Source organism: Triturus cristatus, chromosome 9, assembly GCF_964204655.1.
Source record: "Triturus cristatus chromosome 9, aTriCri1.1, whole genome shotgun sequence".
Lineage (NCBI taxonomy): Eukaryota > Metazoa > Chordata > Amphibia > Caudata > Salamandridae > Triturus > Triturus cristatus.
In genome coordinates this window covers 107572088-107591793 of record NC_140592.1, presented here as the reverse complement: position 1 = coordinate 107591793, position 19706 = coordinate 107572088, and the positions used below count along the sequence as shown (strand labels likewise).

The window sequence follows — 19706 nt, the reverse complement described above, 5'->3', positions numbered from 1 at the left end:
CCTCCTACGTTTGTGCACTTCACCTTCCATCTCTCAAATCCGCAATCTAAAAGGGCTGAGGTTGTTTGGATTGGGGTGAAAGTGATGGAAAGGTGTTGAGCTCCCTAGGTACCTTGACGTCTCAAATCGAATCAAGGTCTTTTGTCACTGGCGAGTTATGCCCCCGCCACCATTTGCACCTTTTTGTCTTTGACAGCAATAAGACTCTTAAAAGAAGGGAGCTTACCTTTGCTTTTCCTCCTCGTGCTTGCACCATTCTACAGTGAACTGTTGCTACACTGTAATTGCGAGTCTGTGGCTCCCTGCCCTCTTGGTCTGGTGTGTAGCATCAGCTACAGATTCAATAGCCTTACTAGTTTCCCAGTTCAACTAGTCATCCACCTTTGCACGGACTGTAGCACACCCGGTGGAATCACCTGAGGGAGAGTCTGGAAAACCTAAATAAACTTCAGGAACTTTCTCCTGGACTACAGCAATCCTTGTCATGAGCAAGCTTTAAGATGACATTTCTGGAGTGACTTTTCTTTCTTGCATTGGGGGTAGTTGGATAATTCTATTATTGGTAGCGGCTATTAGATCACAAGGTACATAACTGAGTTTCACTTCAATGAGAATGTTCTGTCTAAATTTACCTCTAAGTAGGGACTGCATAATTTTGAAATTTGGCACCTGTCCAACTGTGCCGTCAATGGCCATGCATATTAAAGGGTTTCTGACCGCAGTACATGATCCTTGTACTTGGTCAAATTGGAATTAACTTGGCATATCGTAGCACCCTGATACCAATGCTCTGCCAAATATGCCTGTGGCTTCATTGTCATGGGAATTGGTACTGGGGAAAGGTTATGCCAGTTGCATAATCCTTGTAATATGAAAAAAAAAAAAACCATACCCCAGTGGTGCTCAAATCTTCTCCAGTAGTTGATGGAAAGTCCATTGGTCCCAGATGAGAAATGAGTTTTAAGTGCATGTCAATATGGAAAGTTATTTGAATCTGTACTTCACTTAACTTTGCATTGTACTTGTCCATGATTTTGAACCCCAGTAATGTTAAAATGTTTCCTATTTTCTTAGTTATGACAGCAGTGGGACATCGAAGGATGAGATCAAGGAGCGGTTCGCTCAAACTATGGAGTTTGTGGAAGAGTACCTGAGGGATGTGGTTTGCCAAAGGTTCCCTTTCTCTGATAAGGAGAAGAACAAGCTCACTTTTGAGGTAATGTGTGGTTCTTTTGGGACTGTCCTAGTCACTTAACTTTGTACACTGAATTTATGGAATGCTAATGAGCGCCATAGTTGAGAACACAAAAGCAGCGAATGGATTCAATTAAGTGGCCCTCAACACTATACATTACTTGTACCTTTGTACAAGATTGACATCCTTTTAAAGTAAGTGCTGACTGCAACATGTTTAAGACAAGGTTGGAGGAAAGCAGAATGGGGTTCTCAGCCTGTTTGGTGATGGAGGATTTTGTAGATTTTATATAGTCTTTTAATTTCACTTTGGGTTAATACCTCCGGTCTCGTGGGGCGCAGTAGTTTATCTTGGAGTCTGGCTCAGCAGTCATCAGGCAGCCACATGTAATGTTCAACAGTCTTCCTGTTCCTCCAGTTGCTTCTATTTTTCTAGCGACCGTCCTAAAAACGTATGGACTCATTGTTCTCATTTTACTTTGAATAATTTCCATTCTCTCTCAAGGTATCCACCAATCTCAAGGCTACCCCGACCTCTAGTCATTGTCACAGGAGAATCTGGTACAAGTTACTCTGCTGAGGGATGATCAAACTCGCCTTTTCCCTCAAAACAAGCCAAGCATGGGGGAAAGGAAGAGGAATGGGGGCCTATTGCATATTGCACCCGTATGTGGTAAACTAGTTCCTTCACCAGACAGAATTTTAAAATGTTGACCCAGGACCAGGCTTTAGCAGTAGTGCAGCATGGTAGCAGGTTGTTTTCAGACTTAAGATGGGAACGGTGATATTCCCTAGTCAAACAATGCCCTTTCTTCTGAATACAGGCACTTGTGTGTTTACACATCTGCTTGCATGTTCTTTAACATTTGAAAGTCCATTGCTAACCATACTTTAAACCTGTCTGGTGGGAAGGTGTCAGACGTTTTTGCTGCTTACTTAAAATTTTAAAAGACCAAAAAGGCTTCAGTTTAACACATTCCATTTATAATTACAAATATGTATTAGTTTATAGTATACATTCTGAAGAGGAAAAAGTGTGAGCCTTTTACCCATAGAAAATGTCATTCATGGAGACAGGATCTCAGCTTGCTGATCCGTTATTGCCTTTTACTTCTGGAGACGCCTGGGACACCTGCAATTTTGCATAGCGGAAGCTGACCTATTTAGTCTGCATTGGTGATGCTTGTTGCTCCTCCCGACAGCTCACTGGGTACAGGCCAGTCAAATTCTGTCCTGATACACCAATGTCCATTCTTTAAATGGAGGGTTTATTCTCCCAATTTGCAAGTAAATGCCCCACCTGCCACAGCCAAAGTACTTCGTCAAATTTGTCCAAGAATTGGAGAACTGTGGGGTCTCTCCAGAAGTTTTGTGGGTCACACGAAGTAAATCACCGATTATTGAAGCTTAGTGTTCTTCTTATCCTTCTAGTGTCCCATTGTATTGGTTGTTTTCTAGTGCCCTCCTAATCAGAAAGGCGAAAGTTCATAAATCCCAGCACTCTGTTGGGAAGCAATAGTCTGGTCCTATCCTAGGCCCTTTTCATCTGTATCGTTCTCATTGCAGTGCTGCTCAGTCTGGAGCTGGCTGCCTTGAAAGGCCTGTCCGCTCCCCATACGAATAAAAGCATAGCCAGGCCGGCTTTCATCTCCCATCTGTGAGGCCTTTGTTGACCAGACACCTGCATATGTGTCACTTGTGAACAGGAAATGTATTTGTGTCTCATGTAATGTGTGCCTGGTCTCTGAGTTGGTATCATGTTACAGTAACTGGTATATCGTTCTCCCACCAAGTGTTCTTGCAAGAGTAATTGTAAGGATTGTAGACCAGCCCTGTGTGCTGTCGTTCTGGTGGCACCATTGACTGCATGGTATTTACAACCAACACTCTGCACCTCTTACAGGGGCTGGCACATTGTCATGCACGGAGGCAAGAGCCTCTTGCGATGGACAAAGGAAAGGGTCCGCTACTCCTCTAGGCAATTCTGCTTGAGACTAGCCATTCGCCTAGGACTCTCCTCTGATGACGTGAGATAGACAGCAGCATGGAAAGGACTCCCAGGTCTCAATACAGTAGCAAGTGGTTGCGGTTTTGTACATCTGGTGTTCAATGTACAAGCAGTCACTTGCAAAGCCTATTTGATGTTCATCCGGGTCCACACTCACCCCATGGAGAGGGAATATGTTTGACCTCTCATGTGTTTTCTCTATTGCGAAAGCCCCATCATGAAGTCAGTCATGTTCTCGAAGTGTACACAAATCATGTGTTGGATAACAACCTGTGAACGTTGTCTGATTGCCACTGTTTGAAACAAGTGCGCTGTAGACACTGTGCTCCTTGGGATCATATGATATGCCTTTGGTACAATACAGTACTCAATACTCATCCATCCTTTGCTGCAAAGCAGCTTACTGTTTTCCTTTTGCACATGGAGATTTATTGCCCGGTCGCCTTTCTATGCTCCTAACTTTGACCTAGTGAATGTATAATATCAAGCATTTCTTTCAGGTGTATCCGGGCTTAATCGGGGATCTGTGTTCCTCCTGTTTACTTTTATTGCCATGATGTGGATGTAGAACAGGCTGCCTCAAACTGTTATCAGATAAATCAGCACCTGAATCATGCATTGATACTCCTTGTAGGAATGTTTCTCCCATTGAATGTCTGCACACCCCACCTGAGCCGAAGCAGTTTCTGCTGGAATGTGCCTGACTGATAGTCAAGGGGTTTGTGTGGAACATACCACACTTTCTGCAACAAAAATCTCTTCATGCTTCCTCAGACTTCCATGCACTATGTAACAAGGATGTTTGGGGACCAATGCTACCATTTCTCATCTCTCCAGTTTGTGTCACTTGGATCTACCATTGTTAAGAATAGGAGAGGCACTAATGAGGTGGGAATAGTGTCTCTAAGCTATTCAGTGGTCTCTCTTAAAGTGCCTAGAGCCTTCGCATGCTCCAATACACATACAGGCATATAACACAGGAGTAAATTGGATGAGGGTGTTCGCCTCCTGAATTAAGACATTGTGATTTTGAATTAAATTAATTGTGACTCTGAATTAAACAAGGGTGTAACAATAATAGATTTGCGAAGCAGTTTTTGATCTCTGCATTATGTGGCAGGGAACTCACAGGTTTTTATATGAATGCCTGTGAACGAGTAGACGTTTTGGTTGAAATTTCAGGTGGGGGTTTAGTTCAGAGGTGGTTTCTTATTCACAAGTTCTTCCTTGAGTGTTATCAATGCAGCATCGACTAGGTGCATATGTTTTGGTTTTTGATGACCCTATTATCAATGCAGAGTAACAGGTAAGAGTTGCTTCGTCCTTTATCTACAGTCTTAACTAAGGTCACCTTTTCTTTCTATTTAGTTTTCTAAAACACACTCTTGTTTTGTAATAAACAAGTGATTCTAGCAGACTATTTTTAAGCTGACACCCTTCCTTATGTAGTTGTTGTTGCCGCATAAAAATAGCAATTGCTACTTACATGGTCACAAAAAATGTAAAACAAGCTGGAGGTGATGTAAAATTCGTAAGTAGACCGGCTGGACGCTGCAGAGAACATCTATGAGATGGAGAATCACCAGTGCAACCTCTTTGTTGCACAGATACGAAGGCTAACGAAAAGGAAAGATAGTCACTTGTACATCATATGTCAGATGAATACAAGGAGGGAACGCACATTATTTCCAGAGGGATACCCAACACTTGAATAAAACCTCAATTGGATGCAACAGACCGAAGGAGACATCAGTGTATTGGTTTAGCACTCTGGCATAAGTCTGTCTCTGGATTCTGGCCTGAAGCACAGGAGCATTTTGTGTAAATATTCCGGTAAGCATGTGGATAGTACTTGTCAAAAAATAAGGACAATGCAGTACATATATGTTTAAGAATGACCTCCGACACGCAGGTACTATAAACATATGGTTATTGTGCAGATTTCCAATTCCAACCATAGCACCATTGTCCTAAACACTGATTATTAAAGAAGTGCGTCTAACTCGCAATATTCGTCAAAATTGAGCAATAGAAGAAGCCCCATCATTGTCTAGCCTGCTTACACTAATTTCGAAGAAAGGTGGATGTTGTCCGGTAGCAGACGTACGGGGTGACAGTTAAGTATGCCTACATTTATGTTTTTAAAAGACCTCATTGCAGGAGGACTGTGTCCCCAATTGAGATGAAAAATGTTTACTTTCATTTCTAAGTGGACATGTAATGACATCTTATGAAGTGCACTCTTAGCTGAAGGTGTCCTGTTAAGGCAGTGGCTGAAGGTGGAGTTATAAAGTGTACAGCCAGGTTTCAGTTCCTTCCTGAAGGAAAGTAAGGATGGTGAGATTCAGGTGGACAGTAGTTCCACAATGTAATGGCCTGGACAGAGACCGCCTGGCCACTCATGAAGGCTTTATAAAACCTGGGGAATTTTTGAAGAGCATGAGCCAGCCTGTCTGTCGGGCATGATAATACTTAGCTCATCAATAGCATGGATGGTGTAAATGCAGCCATCTGTATGTCAAACAGATTTCAACTTGCTTTCTGAAATGGTAGCCAATGATAGAATTAACGGCGTGGCTTAAAACACAAACTAAAATCCTGTGCTACCCATAGCCTACTACCCGGTCAGTATGTTGGTGCCTCTGTGAGCTTTGATTGCATCCGGACATGCACCTAAACAAGCAAAGTGTATTGACTTTGCGAATGCTTGTTAGAAGTATCTGATGAGCGAGTAACACCAGTGATGTTATTGTGTATAATGCGGATTAAAAGATGGTTCAAGTCTGAAAACAGGAGCATGAATTTCATCTGGAGAAGGGTAGTGTTCTTTGGAGTCTGTCACTCTCATTATGTTCACATCATTTTCCTCTGCAGTCTCACACATTTAATGCCCTGGTCTCCCCACATCTGTGTGGAATCCTCCATCTGCGTATCTCAACCCTCATCTCACTCCTCTTCGGCACGCCTTCATTTTACAGGCGCTTGCAGACCGCAGATACCCACTCATTTGGAGCCACTGCTCTTTCTTCCTCTCAATATTTCTCCAGGGGTGCACCGCCGTCACTCACTTGTGCATGGGATCAGTTTCACCTGGCACGCGTGGCCATTGCTCTGTGCGAGCTGCAGATGCCATTGGCTGAGCATGCAGACTGTGCCCCTTTATGACCCCTCTGAAGGGTAGAGTAACTCCTACTGCCTCCAGCCTCCACTGCAGAGCTCACAACCAGAAATCACCTACAGGAAACTCGTTTCACAGCATGGACTATACATGAGTAACCTGCTGCTCGAAACAACTGCAGCAGTACGTTACCCTGGAAAAAGCAAACACTCTTAGGAAGTGTGTGAAATGTAAGCAGGAGCTATATTGCTGAAGTGAGTTAGCATAACGTTTTCAGTCATTGTTCAGAAATCGATCAGTGTTTCCCTTGTGAAATTAAGGGACTGAATACGGAGCCAGAGGATCCGTTTATAATTACTGCCAGACCTTAGACCTGGAAGGACCCGATCCACTTGGTTAGATCCGAGTTTGAATGACTTTCTGAAAGACGTAGCGTTCATGCACTTGGATGTTCATCTGCACCAAACTCCACAGGCCAGCTGCTTACAAACAAATCCATCAGAAGCGTTAGTAAAGTGCAAGACTGTCGCCACTATTGGCCGTCAGCCAGGTCTTGAGTCTTTCTGAAGTCTGCCAGCGAGAGGGCTATATAGAGCTGGAGGCGTTCCAGGTTTTCGCAGCAGTGTACGGGAAGGAGCGACTACTGATGCGAAGGATGTGTGGGCGGGGTTGCAAGTGAAGAGGAGCACAGATGTGTAGCGGGTTGGTGGAAGTTGTCGATGGTTGATGTAGGCAGGTCCTAGGCCATGGAGGGCCTTGTAGGCGTGCGTGAGGATCTTGAACTGGCATCTTTTCTGGATGGTGAGCCAGTGGAGGTCTCGTGGAAAGCGATGCAGGTTCGTTTGGAGAGGTCCGGGACGAGCCTGGCTGCAGCATTCTGTATGGTTTGGAGTCTTCTGAGGAGCTGGGTGTAGGAGGGCACTGCTGTACTCCAGGCAGCTGGTGACAAGGGCCTGAGTGGCAGTCTTTCTGGGGTTGGTTGGGATCTATCTGAAGATTCTGTGGAGCGTGCAAAGTGTGTGGAAGCAGGAAGAGGCGGCTGCATTGACTTGTTTCATCGTCACTTGGCTGTGGAGGATGATGCTGAAGTTACTTGCATGGTCTAAATGCCCTTCGGTCTCATCTGGGAGATCCGAAAGCTTAGAGCACTGGATCCTGGAGCCATGTTGTCTGCTGCACTTTTTTTCTATGTGGAGTGGACCTTTGCCAGAAAATGCTCTGAACTGATCTTTAAATTTGACCAGTTTCTGGCTGTATGCTTGTGCACTTGGTCCAACACAGATATTTCTGGTATCTTGGGTTTGAGAAGCAGCCTCACTCTCTCCCCTGGAGTCTGGCTCCATAATGACCCAGAAAAGCCCTTTAGCCATAGTCCAGATGCCACGAATTCACAACCACGGTTATCAAAACGTGGTAGGGAAATCGCAAACAACGGATGCATGCGATGTAGCTGATCAGCTATTAGATAGTTTGGAATGAAAATAGTCGTAGAAGATTCGCCTTTAGTGAGCATTCCCCAATTTTTTTTTTAGTCACTAACTACCTGAACATATGCTATGTAGTTTGTAGTCTCTCTCCCCCCCCCCCCCCCCCCCCCCCCCCACCAATACAATGTTAATACTTGCATGTTGCTCGCCTCAGCTGTTAGGATGAACAGAAACTTGGTATATTGAGCTCTTAAAATGAGAACAAAGCAGGACTTGCTTATGCCAACAAGTCGGTTTTCAAGACATCTTGTTCTGAGATATTGTAGCATTAATCTACCATACATGCAATTACAATACTGTGTGTAACGACTGCTTGTGTGTGCTATTTGTGATAATCTGCTGCCCTCTGCCGAAAAAGGAGAGTATTGCAAACCAAGTACAAGTTCAATGCTGTTTGGTGAATTTCTGATCACGAAGATTGAAATGCCAGACCTGTCAGCTGAATGTTTTATATTCCGGGATCAAGCCCGTGAGGATCTTAAGGGTCTGGCCTCAACGATGTTACGGTGATGGGCATTTCTATTCCTTTGTTTAATATGGACCAATAAGGGGTAGCATATGAATGTTAAACTGTGCATAGTCCTGAAACTGGGACCAGTCATTGCACACTACCCCTTAGACACAGCAGTGGGCTGAAATGCCATCTGGAAGTCTGCGATGAAGACGCCGCTTTGATTGGTTGGTTCTTCGTGAGCGCCAAATGTAGTCTGGTTCCCACAATGAAAACGTGTTGGTTAAGTCGTGCTTGCATGATGGGGGACACAATTACGGGTGCTGGAATACATGCTTAGCATTTGCTGCATTTTTGTCGTAATAAGTTAAAATTCACGTTTCAGGTTAAATCAGCTATTCAACTTTTTTTTTTTTAGCCGTTGGTAGGCTAAAGTTTTATTTCTGTCTCTCTAGGTTGTGAACTTAGCCCGGAATCTCATCTACTTTGGGTTCTACAACTTTAGCGATCTCTTGAGGTTGACCAAAATTCTTCTTGCTATCCTTGACTGTGTGCACGTGGCAGCAGCCGCTTTCCCCATCAGCAAGATGGCCAAAGGAGAAGAGAGCAAAGGTGAGAAATGTCCTACTCTGTGGGAGAGGGGCCTCCTGGCTGATGCTGGAGGTGGTGTTGTGAAGTGGTGCGGTTATTGGCTGGCATTTACTCAATGCCCTCCCAGCGTGATTAACCAAAGAATATGCTAACCGTTCCACTGAAGGAGGTTTTCACACCGCATGGTACCTCCCAGTGCGGGGCTTCTATTCAATTGAAACGCATGCCAGGTGAGCCTTCACCAGGGCAGTTACAAGTGGAGGAGGGGTGGGTTAGAGGTGTCCTTCACTAGGGGCTGGAATTTGTCGGGACCCCACGTTCATGCTGCAAAATCTATTTCTACATTTTGAAGCGAGCCTGCCTTATTTAGTCATGCACTTGGGTTAGAATCTCTAAATTGCCCCAGATGCTGGAGCTGCGTTTTACTTCCCCCCCGAACATTTTTGTTAGCCCCGATTTTGTGCAGCTGGTATCAATTTGACCTGGGCCCTGCAAAAACATATGGCATGCCTGTCATTACCCCACCTGTGATTTTTCAGGGACATGGTATTACGGCTGGCAGATCACTCAACCTGGGCATTGTCTTAGGGGGGCATCTTTCTCCAGATCGGTTCCAGGATGATCTATCTCCTTGGAGGTTGTCGGTACAAAGTAAGATCCGATAATAGGAGCCTTGGAGGAGATCCAGCACTAGTTGGTCTACTAGAGTAGTGTTTCACATGGAAGGTACAGCTCTTACATATAAGGAAGATGTGGTGTCTATCAGTTTACACTCGGGAGCAGGCCATTCTCTTAGGAACTGGTCATGCACTGGTTGAGACCAGGAGTGGGGTATTTCCTAGAGGCCAGTCTGCAGAAGGTGACGCGCCAGAGGCGTAAATTAATGTATAAATGACTCCTTTTTGCCGACAAATTAAACTAGACTGTTAAAGGCAAGTCTCCATTTTAGTTACCTGAACATCTGTTGACATTGCCTAAGTCATGAAATGGAGCAGAAATTGGGTTGCCAGGGTGATGTCAGGATTCCTCCCTCATGTTTAGGTGCTACAGCATGAGAGCTCCTCAAAGCAGCCCTCCACAGTTTAGACGCTGTAACAAGTTGGCCTGTCCTGAAGTCCTGCCTCAGAGGTGATAAAATGAAGGGTCTACTCCCCTGATTAAGAACATTGGGGATAATGAGGGAGTTGTTCAATGTTGTGGGAAATGCATCCACGCGAGTGAAATGCATGTACTATATACCGGCTCAATGTCAAGTTGAGGCGCTGGAGTGATGGAAATATTTCTTAAAAGAAAGACACTTTAACAGTGATCTTGTCAATGTCCTCCTTATATGGATCTTCCTTGGGGTCTAGTGGCTTAGTGGGCTAATGTGTCCACTGTAGGGGCCTGTGTTTGACCTCATGGTCAAAGGTTCAAATCCCTACGGGTCCACTCAACCTTCTGAGGTCCATAAAATGAGTACCCGTAAGTTGGGTAACAATAAAGCTGTGTTACTCAGTGGCAAGATGTTCGCTGGTGAACGTGCGCTTTACAGATATACATGTTATGGCAAAGAGTAGGAGGTGTTAAATGATGCTTATTTCTTTAATATTGGAGTTGGTGTAATTAACAGTATCTTTGCCTGGAAAGATGGGAATTGAATGCCATGTGGTGGCACATTGAAGTCTACACACACCCATCTGAAAGAAACACGTTAGATTCCTCACCTTAGAATATCCCCAGGCGTCAGGCTGGATCCGGAAAGATTTTTCGTCAGCAATACCCCTTGCGCGTCGCTAGGTGTAGTCTGCGGCTCCGCGTCCATCGTCGTCGTCGTGCGCCGGAATGACGTCGGAGTACTTAGACGCCACCCTCGCGCGCTGACGTCAGTTCTTTTTTCCGCGCCAGACAGCGCCTATCCGGGAAGAGCTTACCCCTTTATTCACTTTTTGACTAAAACTTTTTGGACTCTTTTGTCTACTCGATTCGAACAGGTGCCGGTAGGATGCCCGGGTTTAAAGCCTGTGACTCCTGTCATAGACTGATGTCGGTGAAGGACCACCACCGCCGGTGCCTTTACTGCCTGGGGGCCGACCACGATGCGGAGTCGTGCATCGACTGCCAGGCCTTGACCTCGAAGGCTAGGCGGAACCGTCCCGTAAGCTTCTCGAGCTCCGACACTCTGCTCCGCACCGTTCACGGTCCCGGTCCAGGAGGAGGTCGAAGGACCGGTCGCGGAGCCGCAGCCACCACCACCGCTCGTCGGGGTCGAAGTCTTCGGGTAAGTCGAAGCATGCTAAGAAGTCCAAAAGGCGACATCGCTCTTCGGACTCCCCTCGCGCGACTCGGACGAGGGTCCGGGTGGTACCACCCCTGCGGCTAGGTCTGAGCCGCATCCGTCCCCATACTCACCGGTCCTGGGACTGACACGACTCCGGCGGAGATCAGTGCCTTCCTCTCGGCCATGAGGGTCCTGGCTCCGCTGTCGACGCCTGCCAGTGCGCCTCGGGCCTCGCGGCTCGACTGGGCGAGCTGGTGGCTCCGTCGTCGACTTCGGTCCTGACGCCGCAGGTCCCCGTGGGATCCAGGCCTGGATCTGTCGGTGCCGGTCGACCTCACGACGCCTCCTCCGTCGGCGCAGACACCGGTTCCACCCCCGGTCCGGCGCCGCAGCCGATGGATGACAATTTCATCTACCGTCCAGCTCCGATTTATTCCCCCTGTCTAACAGGAGTCGGATGACGGGGGCGACTGGGAGGGGTCTGAGTACCCTCTGGCCATGCAGGCCAACTTATCTCAGTACTGGGCAGATGAGCTGGGGGAGGCCAGTGGTCTGGACACCTTCCCGGACACTGGTTTCATCTCTCCTCCGACTGTGGCTTCGGAGGAAGGTGCTGCATTTTCAGTGGTGCTGCGCAAGGCGGCGCGCTTCAAGGACTCCCGGGCTACGGCCAAGTCCTTGGGCCTCTAGGGCTGCGAGCTCAAACTTCCGCCTTTCGTGGCCAAGGAAGGGGTGCCCCCTCACGTCCGCCTAGCCATCGGCCGCAGACCCAACCTGCACGCGGTCGTGGACGTGGATTCCGCCGAGGCGTTACCGGGGGTCAACATGCCGGTCAGTCCAATTCCACCCCGGCAGCATCCGCCTCAAAGCCCTCCTAGTCCGTGCTTTCAGGCCCATTCCACGCCAGTGGGAGGCAGAGTTCGCCTTCACCTGCTCCACTAGCGTTCCATCACGTCAGACAGGTGGGTGCTGCAAATCGTCCGAAGGGGCTACTTCCTCACCTTCGAGACGACCCCTCTAGCCATGCCACCGCAGTGCCACCGCATGTCGGGGGATCACTTGAATCTTCTACGGGAGGAAGTTGCAGCCCTCTTGGCCAAGGGGGCTGTTGAGCGCGTTCCTGGGCCAGAAGTAGGTTGTGGTTGCTATTCCCACTACTTTCTGGTTCCCAAGAAGGGCAAAGGGGGACTACGCCCTTTCTTGGACCTCAGGAGCATCCACGCCTTCCTCCGGAAGGAGAGGTTCAAGATGCTTACCCTAGCTCAGGTTCTTGCTGCCCTGGATCCAGGAGACTGGATGGTAGCGTTGGACTTGCAGGACGCTTATTTTCACATCCCTGTCCTGCCGGGTGATTGCGGTGTTCGCAGCTCATCTGCGCAGATCAGGGGTGACCGTCTTCCCCTATCTCGACGACTGGCTGTTGAAGGCAGGCTCGCCCCAGCAGGTTGTCTCCGACCTGCATTTGCTGGGGTTCTCCATCAACGTGCCGAAGTCGCATCTGAGTCCCTCTCAGAAGCTCCTTTTCATCGGGGCGGTTCTGGACTCGGCGCAGTTTCGGGATTATCCTCTGGAGCAGCGGGTCTGGGATATCCAGTATCTGATTCCCATCTTTCAGCCTCTATCCTGGGTTTTGGTTAGGTTGGTGCTGCGGCTTCTGGGTCTGATGGCCTCCTGCATCCTTTTAGTGCATCACGCCAGGTGGCGAATGCGGGCTCTGCAGTGGGACCTGAAGTTTCAGTGGGCCCAGCATCGGGGCAAGCTGTCCGACCAGGTCTTGATCTCGGAGGGCACTGCTAAACAGTTGCAGTGGTGGCTCACGAACCGCGATTGGGTCAGCGGCAGATCCCGCTCCCTACCCCACCCGGAGCACGTAGTAGTGACAGATGCGTCCCTCCTGGGATGGGGGGGCCACATGAGGGAGGCGGAGATCAGAGGACTCTGGTCTCCGGCGGAGTCTCTGCTCCATATCAACCTTTTGGAGCTGAGAGCGATCCGACTTGCACTTAAGGCATTCCTTCCCGTTGTCCGGGGAAGTGTGGTGCAGGTGTTCACGGACAACACCACGGCCATGTGGTATTGCAACAAACAGGGCGGGATGGGGTCGTGGACCCTTTGTCAGGAGGCTCTGCGCCTCTGGACATGGCTAGAACATCAGGGCATCACCCTGGTGGTTCAAAAGCTGGCGGGCTCTCTGAACGCCAGAGCAGATGAACTCAGTCGCCGGTGCATGATGGATCACGAATGGCGTCTCGGACGTGGTGCAAGGCCTCTTTCGGCAGTGGGGAGAGCCTAGGTTAGATCTATTCGCCACCAAAGAGAACGCACAATGTCAGCAGTTCTGCGCGTTGGAGTTTCCAAGGCGGCACTCGTTCAGGGACGCTTTTCGTCGCAAGTGGAGTTGCGGTCTGTTGTACGCCTTTCCGCCTACCACTTCTGCCCAGAGTGCTGAAGATCAGGCGCGACCGGGCCCAAGTCATCTTGGTGGCTCCGGATTGGGCACGAAGGTACTGGTATCCAGAGCTACTCAGTCTGTCAATCGACCCCCCGATACGACTGCCTCTTCAGGAGGACCGTCTGTCGTAGCAGCAGGGGACGGTCCTCCACCCGAACCTGTCCAGTCTCCACCTTCATGCGTGGAGATTGAGCGGTGACAGTTGATGCCATTTGACTTGCCTCCTGAAGTCTGTGGTGAGATTCTGGCAGCCAGGCGTCCCTCCACTAAAACTGTATACGCCTGTAGGTGGAAAAAATTTGTGACATGGTGCACAGCAAAGGCTGTGGATCCCCTTTCCGCCCCTCTTTCTGAGGTTCTACTCTTCCTTCTTTCTTTGGCCCAGCAGGGCTCTGCTCTGGGCACTCTTAAAGGTTATCTTTCTGCTATCTCTGCCTTCCTTCGGCTTCCTGATCAGCCTCCTCTCTTCAAATCCCCTGTTGTTTCTCGGTTCCTTAAGGGCATTACTCACATGTTTCCTCCTGTCCCTTTCGTAAAGCCTCAGTGGGATTTGAATCTTGTTTTGACATATCTGATGTGCGCTCCCTTTGAGCCACTTCATAATTGTCCTCTTCGTCTCTTGACGCTTAAGACTGCTTTCCTGGTAGCCATCACCTCTGCTAGAAGGGTGAGTAAGCTCCAGGCTCTCTTCTAAGCCTCCTTTCCTTTCTATTCATCCGGACAAGGTTGTGCTCCGCACTCGCCCTAATTTCCTAAGGTTGTGACTGCCTTTCACATCGGGCAGTATGTTACGCTGCCCACCTTCTTTCCGCCTCCGCTTCCCTCGAAAGAGGAAGAGTGGCTCCACCGTCTGGACCCAAAACGTGCGCTCTCCTTCTATCTGGACCGCACAAAACAGTTCCGGGTGGACGACCAACTCTTTGTTGGCTGCGTGGGCGCTAAGAAGGGGCAGGCGGTGCACAAGCGAACCATCTCTCGGTGGGTCGTTTTGTGCATGAAAGCTTGTTACTCCTTAGCTAAAAATGAACCTACTGTTGGGTTGAGGGCCCATTCCACTTGGGCCATGGCGGCGACAACTGCCTTGGGTCCGGGAGTCCCCTTGCAGGACATCTGTCAGGCAGCAACGTGGGCCTCGCGGCACACGTTTGCCACACATTATTGCCTGGACAGCCAAGTCCGGAGAGATGGCTTCTTTGGCCGTTCTGTTCTCCAGGACTTCCTGGTGTGCTCTTCGTTTGCAGACCCACCACCGGGGTTGGTATTGCTGGGGTATCTATTTTAAGGTGAGGAATCTAACGTGTTTCTTTCAGATGAACAAGTTACTTACCTTCGGTAACGATGTATCTGTAAGAAACAATAGTTAGTTAGATTCCTCACCGACCCACCCATCCTCCCCATTCTGCGAACCGACATCTAGGGTTAAGGTTATCCCTTTCAGGGCCCTAGACTTTTTTGGCACCAGTGTCGGTCTCTAGCATGGATCTGCGTTACTGGCGCGGAAAGCTATGTACAAGAACTGACGTCAGCGTGCGAGGGCGGCGTCTAAGTACTCCGTCATTCCGGCGCACGCCGCCGACGACTGACGCGGAGCCGCAGACGACGCCTAGCGACGCGCAAGGGGTATTGCTGACAAAATCTTTCCGGATCCAGCCTGACGCCTGGGGATATTCTAAGGTGAGGAATCTACCGAATGTTTCTTACAGATACATCGTTACCGAAGGTAAGTAACTTGTTCTTTATGCAACAAACCTGGAGTACACCGTTTGTTTTAGTAAAAGGAAATTGTCTGAGACAGTCTAGCGAACAGTACCTTTACATGCCCATGACTTTTCTCTACAAATGTGAAATCCACCCAGTTCTCTTAAGGATGCAGAAACTGTAGGTAAATGAGCCAATGCACCTTGTAATGTATGCATCTAAAAGGCAGCAGATTACTGTACAGGTTAAAAGGAAAAGATAGTCAACTACTGATTAGATTAACACTACTTCACAGAACAGTAACAAAGAGGGAAACTCTTGTTCCTGCTCTCTGGCTTTCCTGACTTGCTGGAAAGGTCTTCACCGAACAGATGACAAAAATAAAACTTTCTTCAAGGTATGCTGTCACGTTAGATAAGTCATAAAACAAAATTGGAGCTCCACTTACAGCTGACGAACTGCCCATCCAGTCTCCAACTGAGTGTGGTCATTTTATCTGATGTGATAGGACCTGGTAAAAAATTAATACTTAATGTGAATTTAGTTGAGACTGCATTTGTTGTAGTGAGCGGCCTTCCGTCATTGTTTCTCGGACACCACCTTAAACCAAAAGTCTCCAAGTGCTTCTACCTTTACTCAAATGTTTTTTAACCTGAGCAGCTAGTTTTAGGAATCTTATTCACTTGCAGCATTCTGTGACCATCGATAAATCATAATGTTAGTGCCTGTGGTTTACACAAATTACTTAAATAACACTCTAAATTTCTTCTTGGCCTTGAGGTTTGTATTACTTCCATGAGTGCATGATGTGGCAGATGTTTTGTTTTATTTGGTCCTTGATTACTTCTTAAGCTTGTACAAATCCAACCTGGGGCTTCACTGGCAGTAAACATGTCAGTGGTCTACAATTGCTTGCATGGAACAGAGTACTAAATATCTTTGTGCCAGTGAAGGTAGCCACCCTGGATAAGTTCCACCAGCTTCTTTGATTACTTCTTACTGCATAGTGAGACGTTGCATCCACTTTAGTGGGTGGACCAAGTTTTGACTAAGCTTTTCCACTCTGTGAGGTAGTTTGATCCTAACCCAATCACCCACCCGGATCTTAGATTCCATCTTGGCAAGACCACATGGATTTTATTCTCTACCATCTGATTATTTTTTTTTTAGCTGCACCCATTGAACCAGGTTTAATACGCGAACCCCATTTCCTCATCCAAGCGGGGCACATGTCGAAAGTAGCTACCCTCCCTCGCAAAAGTTCAAACTGACTCTTGTGAAAGACTTGATTAGGTGTTGTGCGATGCGCCCATAGTATGCTCTGCAGCGCTTACTTGACCCCAATACTGTTGCTTACAGTCCAATGAATGCACTCCACCAACATCCGGTTCATCCAGTTCATACTTTAAATGAACCCATTGGCTTGCGGTTGATATAAAGCCACTCTGCTATGTTGAATGCCATATTGATGTAAAAAACTAGACTTTTCTTTGAACGTGAATTGGACACTGTTGGACAGTTTCGTTGGGGAAGCCTTCCCTAGCAAACAAACGCTGAAATAATTTGATTACTTCTTGGATATTAGGGTCTGCCGTGAAGTGAACCTCCCACCACTTGCTATAATCAGCAACCACCACTGCATACTTATGTTTGTTTGGCAGAACATGGAAAGGCCCCACAATCAACCGCAAGTTTCATCCAAGGCCCCATAGTTAAATCAATCCCCTGTTTAGGAGGCATGACAGTTTGGATTTCCTTATCACTAGTACAACAAATCACACATCCCTTGACCACATCATCAATCTGGCGATCCATAGACTGCCACCAGTAGACCACCCGAATCCTCCTATTGGTACTGGCCTGTCCGAGAGGGCCCTCATGACCGTACTCAGTGATACAAGCCCTGAGATTCTCGGGGGGAATTAATTTATCACCACGCATCATCTCACCATCTCCACAATTTTGACATATGGCTGGCGCTCTCAATCAAGATGCTTCTCCTTGGGCCATCCTTGAATATTATGTTCCTTTACCCTTTTAAGCACACTGTCCGACTGCAAAGCCCCAAGCCACTCCTTCCCAGAAACCCCGCCAACACCGCAAAAATCTATTGCAGCAATCAAACAATCCTCATCTTGATTTTCCTCTTCCTTTTTCAAAGGCAGGGGTGATCTAGAGTGAAAATCTGCCCTGGTGTTCTTCCCACCAGGAATGTGTTCCACCTAAAAATTATATTGCAATAGTTTAGAAGTTAGTCTTGCGATCCTAGGGGTATGATATTTCACTAAATGACCAATGCACTTAAACCTCTCCACAGCCCAACAACAATCCAATAACTCCCTTTCGATGACAGATTAATTTTTTACACTCTTCTGCAGGGCACGCGAAGCGAACCCCACTGTGTTCTCTTTGCGCTATTTGACTTGTGTGATCATTCCACCCAACCCATCAAGGCTTGCATCAACCGAGACTGCACATTTATTCAAGGGCTCAAAGGGTCTGAGAATTTTACACGTAAGGAGTTCCTCTTTAATCAGCTCGAATCCTTTCTGGAATGTCTCACTCCAAATAAATGTGACCTTCCCCTTCAACAATTCCCTCATGTGAACAGTCTTGGCTGAAAAATTAGCAATAAATGTGATATAAGTCACATACACCTAAACTAAGACACCTGATCCTTAGATGTGGGGCAAGGAGCTTTCACAATTACCTCAATCAACCCCTCTCGGTTCAATTGCCTCACTGGAAGTGCGATGCCCCAAATATTCAATGGACTCAACGCCAAGGACACTTTTGTTTATTAGCAACTATGCCCTTCTCCTGGAGCATGTTCAAATCCTCCGTAAGATACTTGTCATGTAATACCTTGAATCTGCCCACAACTAGAATATCGTCCTGAAACCCAACTGTGTCCTCCATACCTTCCAATTCCTTTACCATGACAAGGAACACCAATGCAAGAGATGTGTGTGTGATAGATAGATATATATATATATATATATATATATATATATATATATATATATATATATATATATATATATTCACTTAAAAAAACCATAGGTTTCACACATGTTATAGTTAGCTGTACATTTCACTCGTAAAAAACCAATAAAATTCCACGTTATAGTTAGATCAGGTAACTATAACTTGAGCGCCCACAATAAACTGCTGATGACGTCACATAGTACATCACTCATGACATGGTCAGTGACATCACTCACGACATCAATGATGACATCTGAAATTACACATTGTGGATTGCGGTCGCGCAAGTTATAGTTACCTGATCTAACTATAACGTGGAATTTCATTGGTTTTTTACGAGTGAAATGTACAGCTAACTATAACGTGTGTGAAACCTATGGTTTTTTCAGTGAATTTGTACGTTTTTTTAAATGCTAAGTTAGGTATTTTTTTTTTTTTTTCTGGTTTTTCACTATGCGCACACCCTGCGCGCACGGTGCGCTTTGCACATTGCGCAGTCCATGCCGTGCGCGACTCTCCTTTTTTTACGCAGTAACATTTGTTTTTTTCTCCCTTGTGGGTCCTTTACTTTATTTAGTAAACGTGATTGTTACTTCTTTTTTTTTTTTTTTTGCCGTGCGTACCCCGCGATTTTTTTAAAAAAATTATTAAATTTATTTTTCGTACTTTTGGGTCCTTCTTGGACCCCCTGACAAACACTAGGGGGTCTGCAACTCTCTTCGTTGCCCCCGTTTCACGTTCCCCACCTTTGTTTCTCAGTGCGAGAGACAGAAAATGGCGGCCGACACTTCCTGATTTCGACCGATTCGAATGTTTACAGTCATGTAACCACCAATCAGAATTGAGCTCGCGCACGGCACGGAGCGCGCTTACAGATATATATATTGATTTAAATGCTATTTTCTCAGGACCTACTGAACAGATTTACACCAGACCTACAAAAGGCACTTCCTTGACCTGAGGACTACCTCTCTGCCAAATTTCAAGTAATTCTGTTCAGCCGTTCGGGCTGTAGCTGTGTCTAAAGGTCCTATGGAAAAATGCATGGGGAAAACGCGTTTTGGGACCCCCCTTTTTTCTCAGCCCCCGCTTGACGAATCCCCCCGAGACTTTCAGGGTAGGAGCGGAGCGTAGCGCCCCATTAGTTTTGAAAATTTCGCGAGGATTCGTCGACCGGCGCTAAAGCTATTCCAAATAGAATGTTGCGGATTTCCTATGGAAACAGGGTCCTAACTATAACTACCTACTGGCGACCGCCAGTAGGTTATATATATATATATATATATATATATATATATATATATATATATATATATATATATATATATATATATATATATATATATATATATATATATATATATATATATATATATATATATATATATATATATATATATATATATATATATATATAATCACTGAAAAAAACATAGGTTTCAGGGGCGTTGGTTAGCTG

General features: G+C 46.8%; 1 protein-coding gene across 5 annotated transcripts in view; it reads left to right on the top strand.

The window, feature by feature from the left end:
• Positions 1-19706, top strand: part of ITPR1 (inositol 1,4,5-trisphosphate receptor type 1) — a 1957366-nt gene that overhangs the window by 899055 nt on the left and 1038605 nt on the right. For 4 of the 5 annotated variants that reach the window (XM_085624511.1, XM_085624509.1, XM_085624510.1 and 1 more), the window contains 2 exons: positions 1075-1216; positions 8714-8870. In XM_085624511.1, the coding sequence (XP_085480637.1) occupies positions 1075-1216; positions 8714-8870 (299 nt within the window). Of the gene's footprint in view, positions 1-1074; positions 1217-8713; positions 8874-19706 lie in introns of all 5 variants that reach the window. The other variant, XM_085624508.1, reaches the window with a different exon arrangement.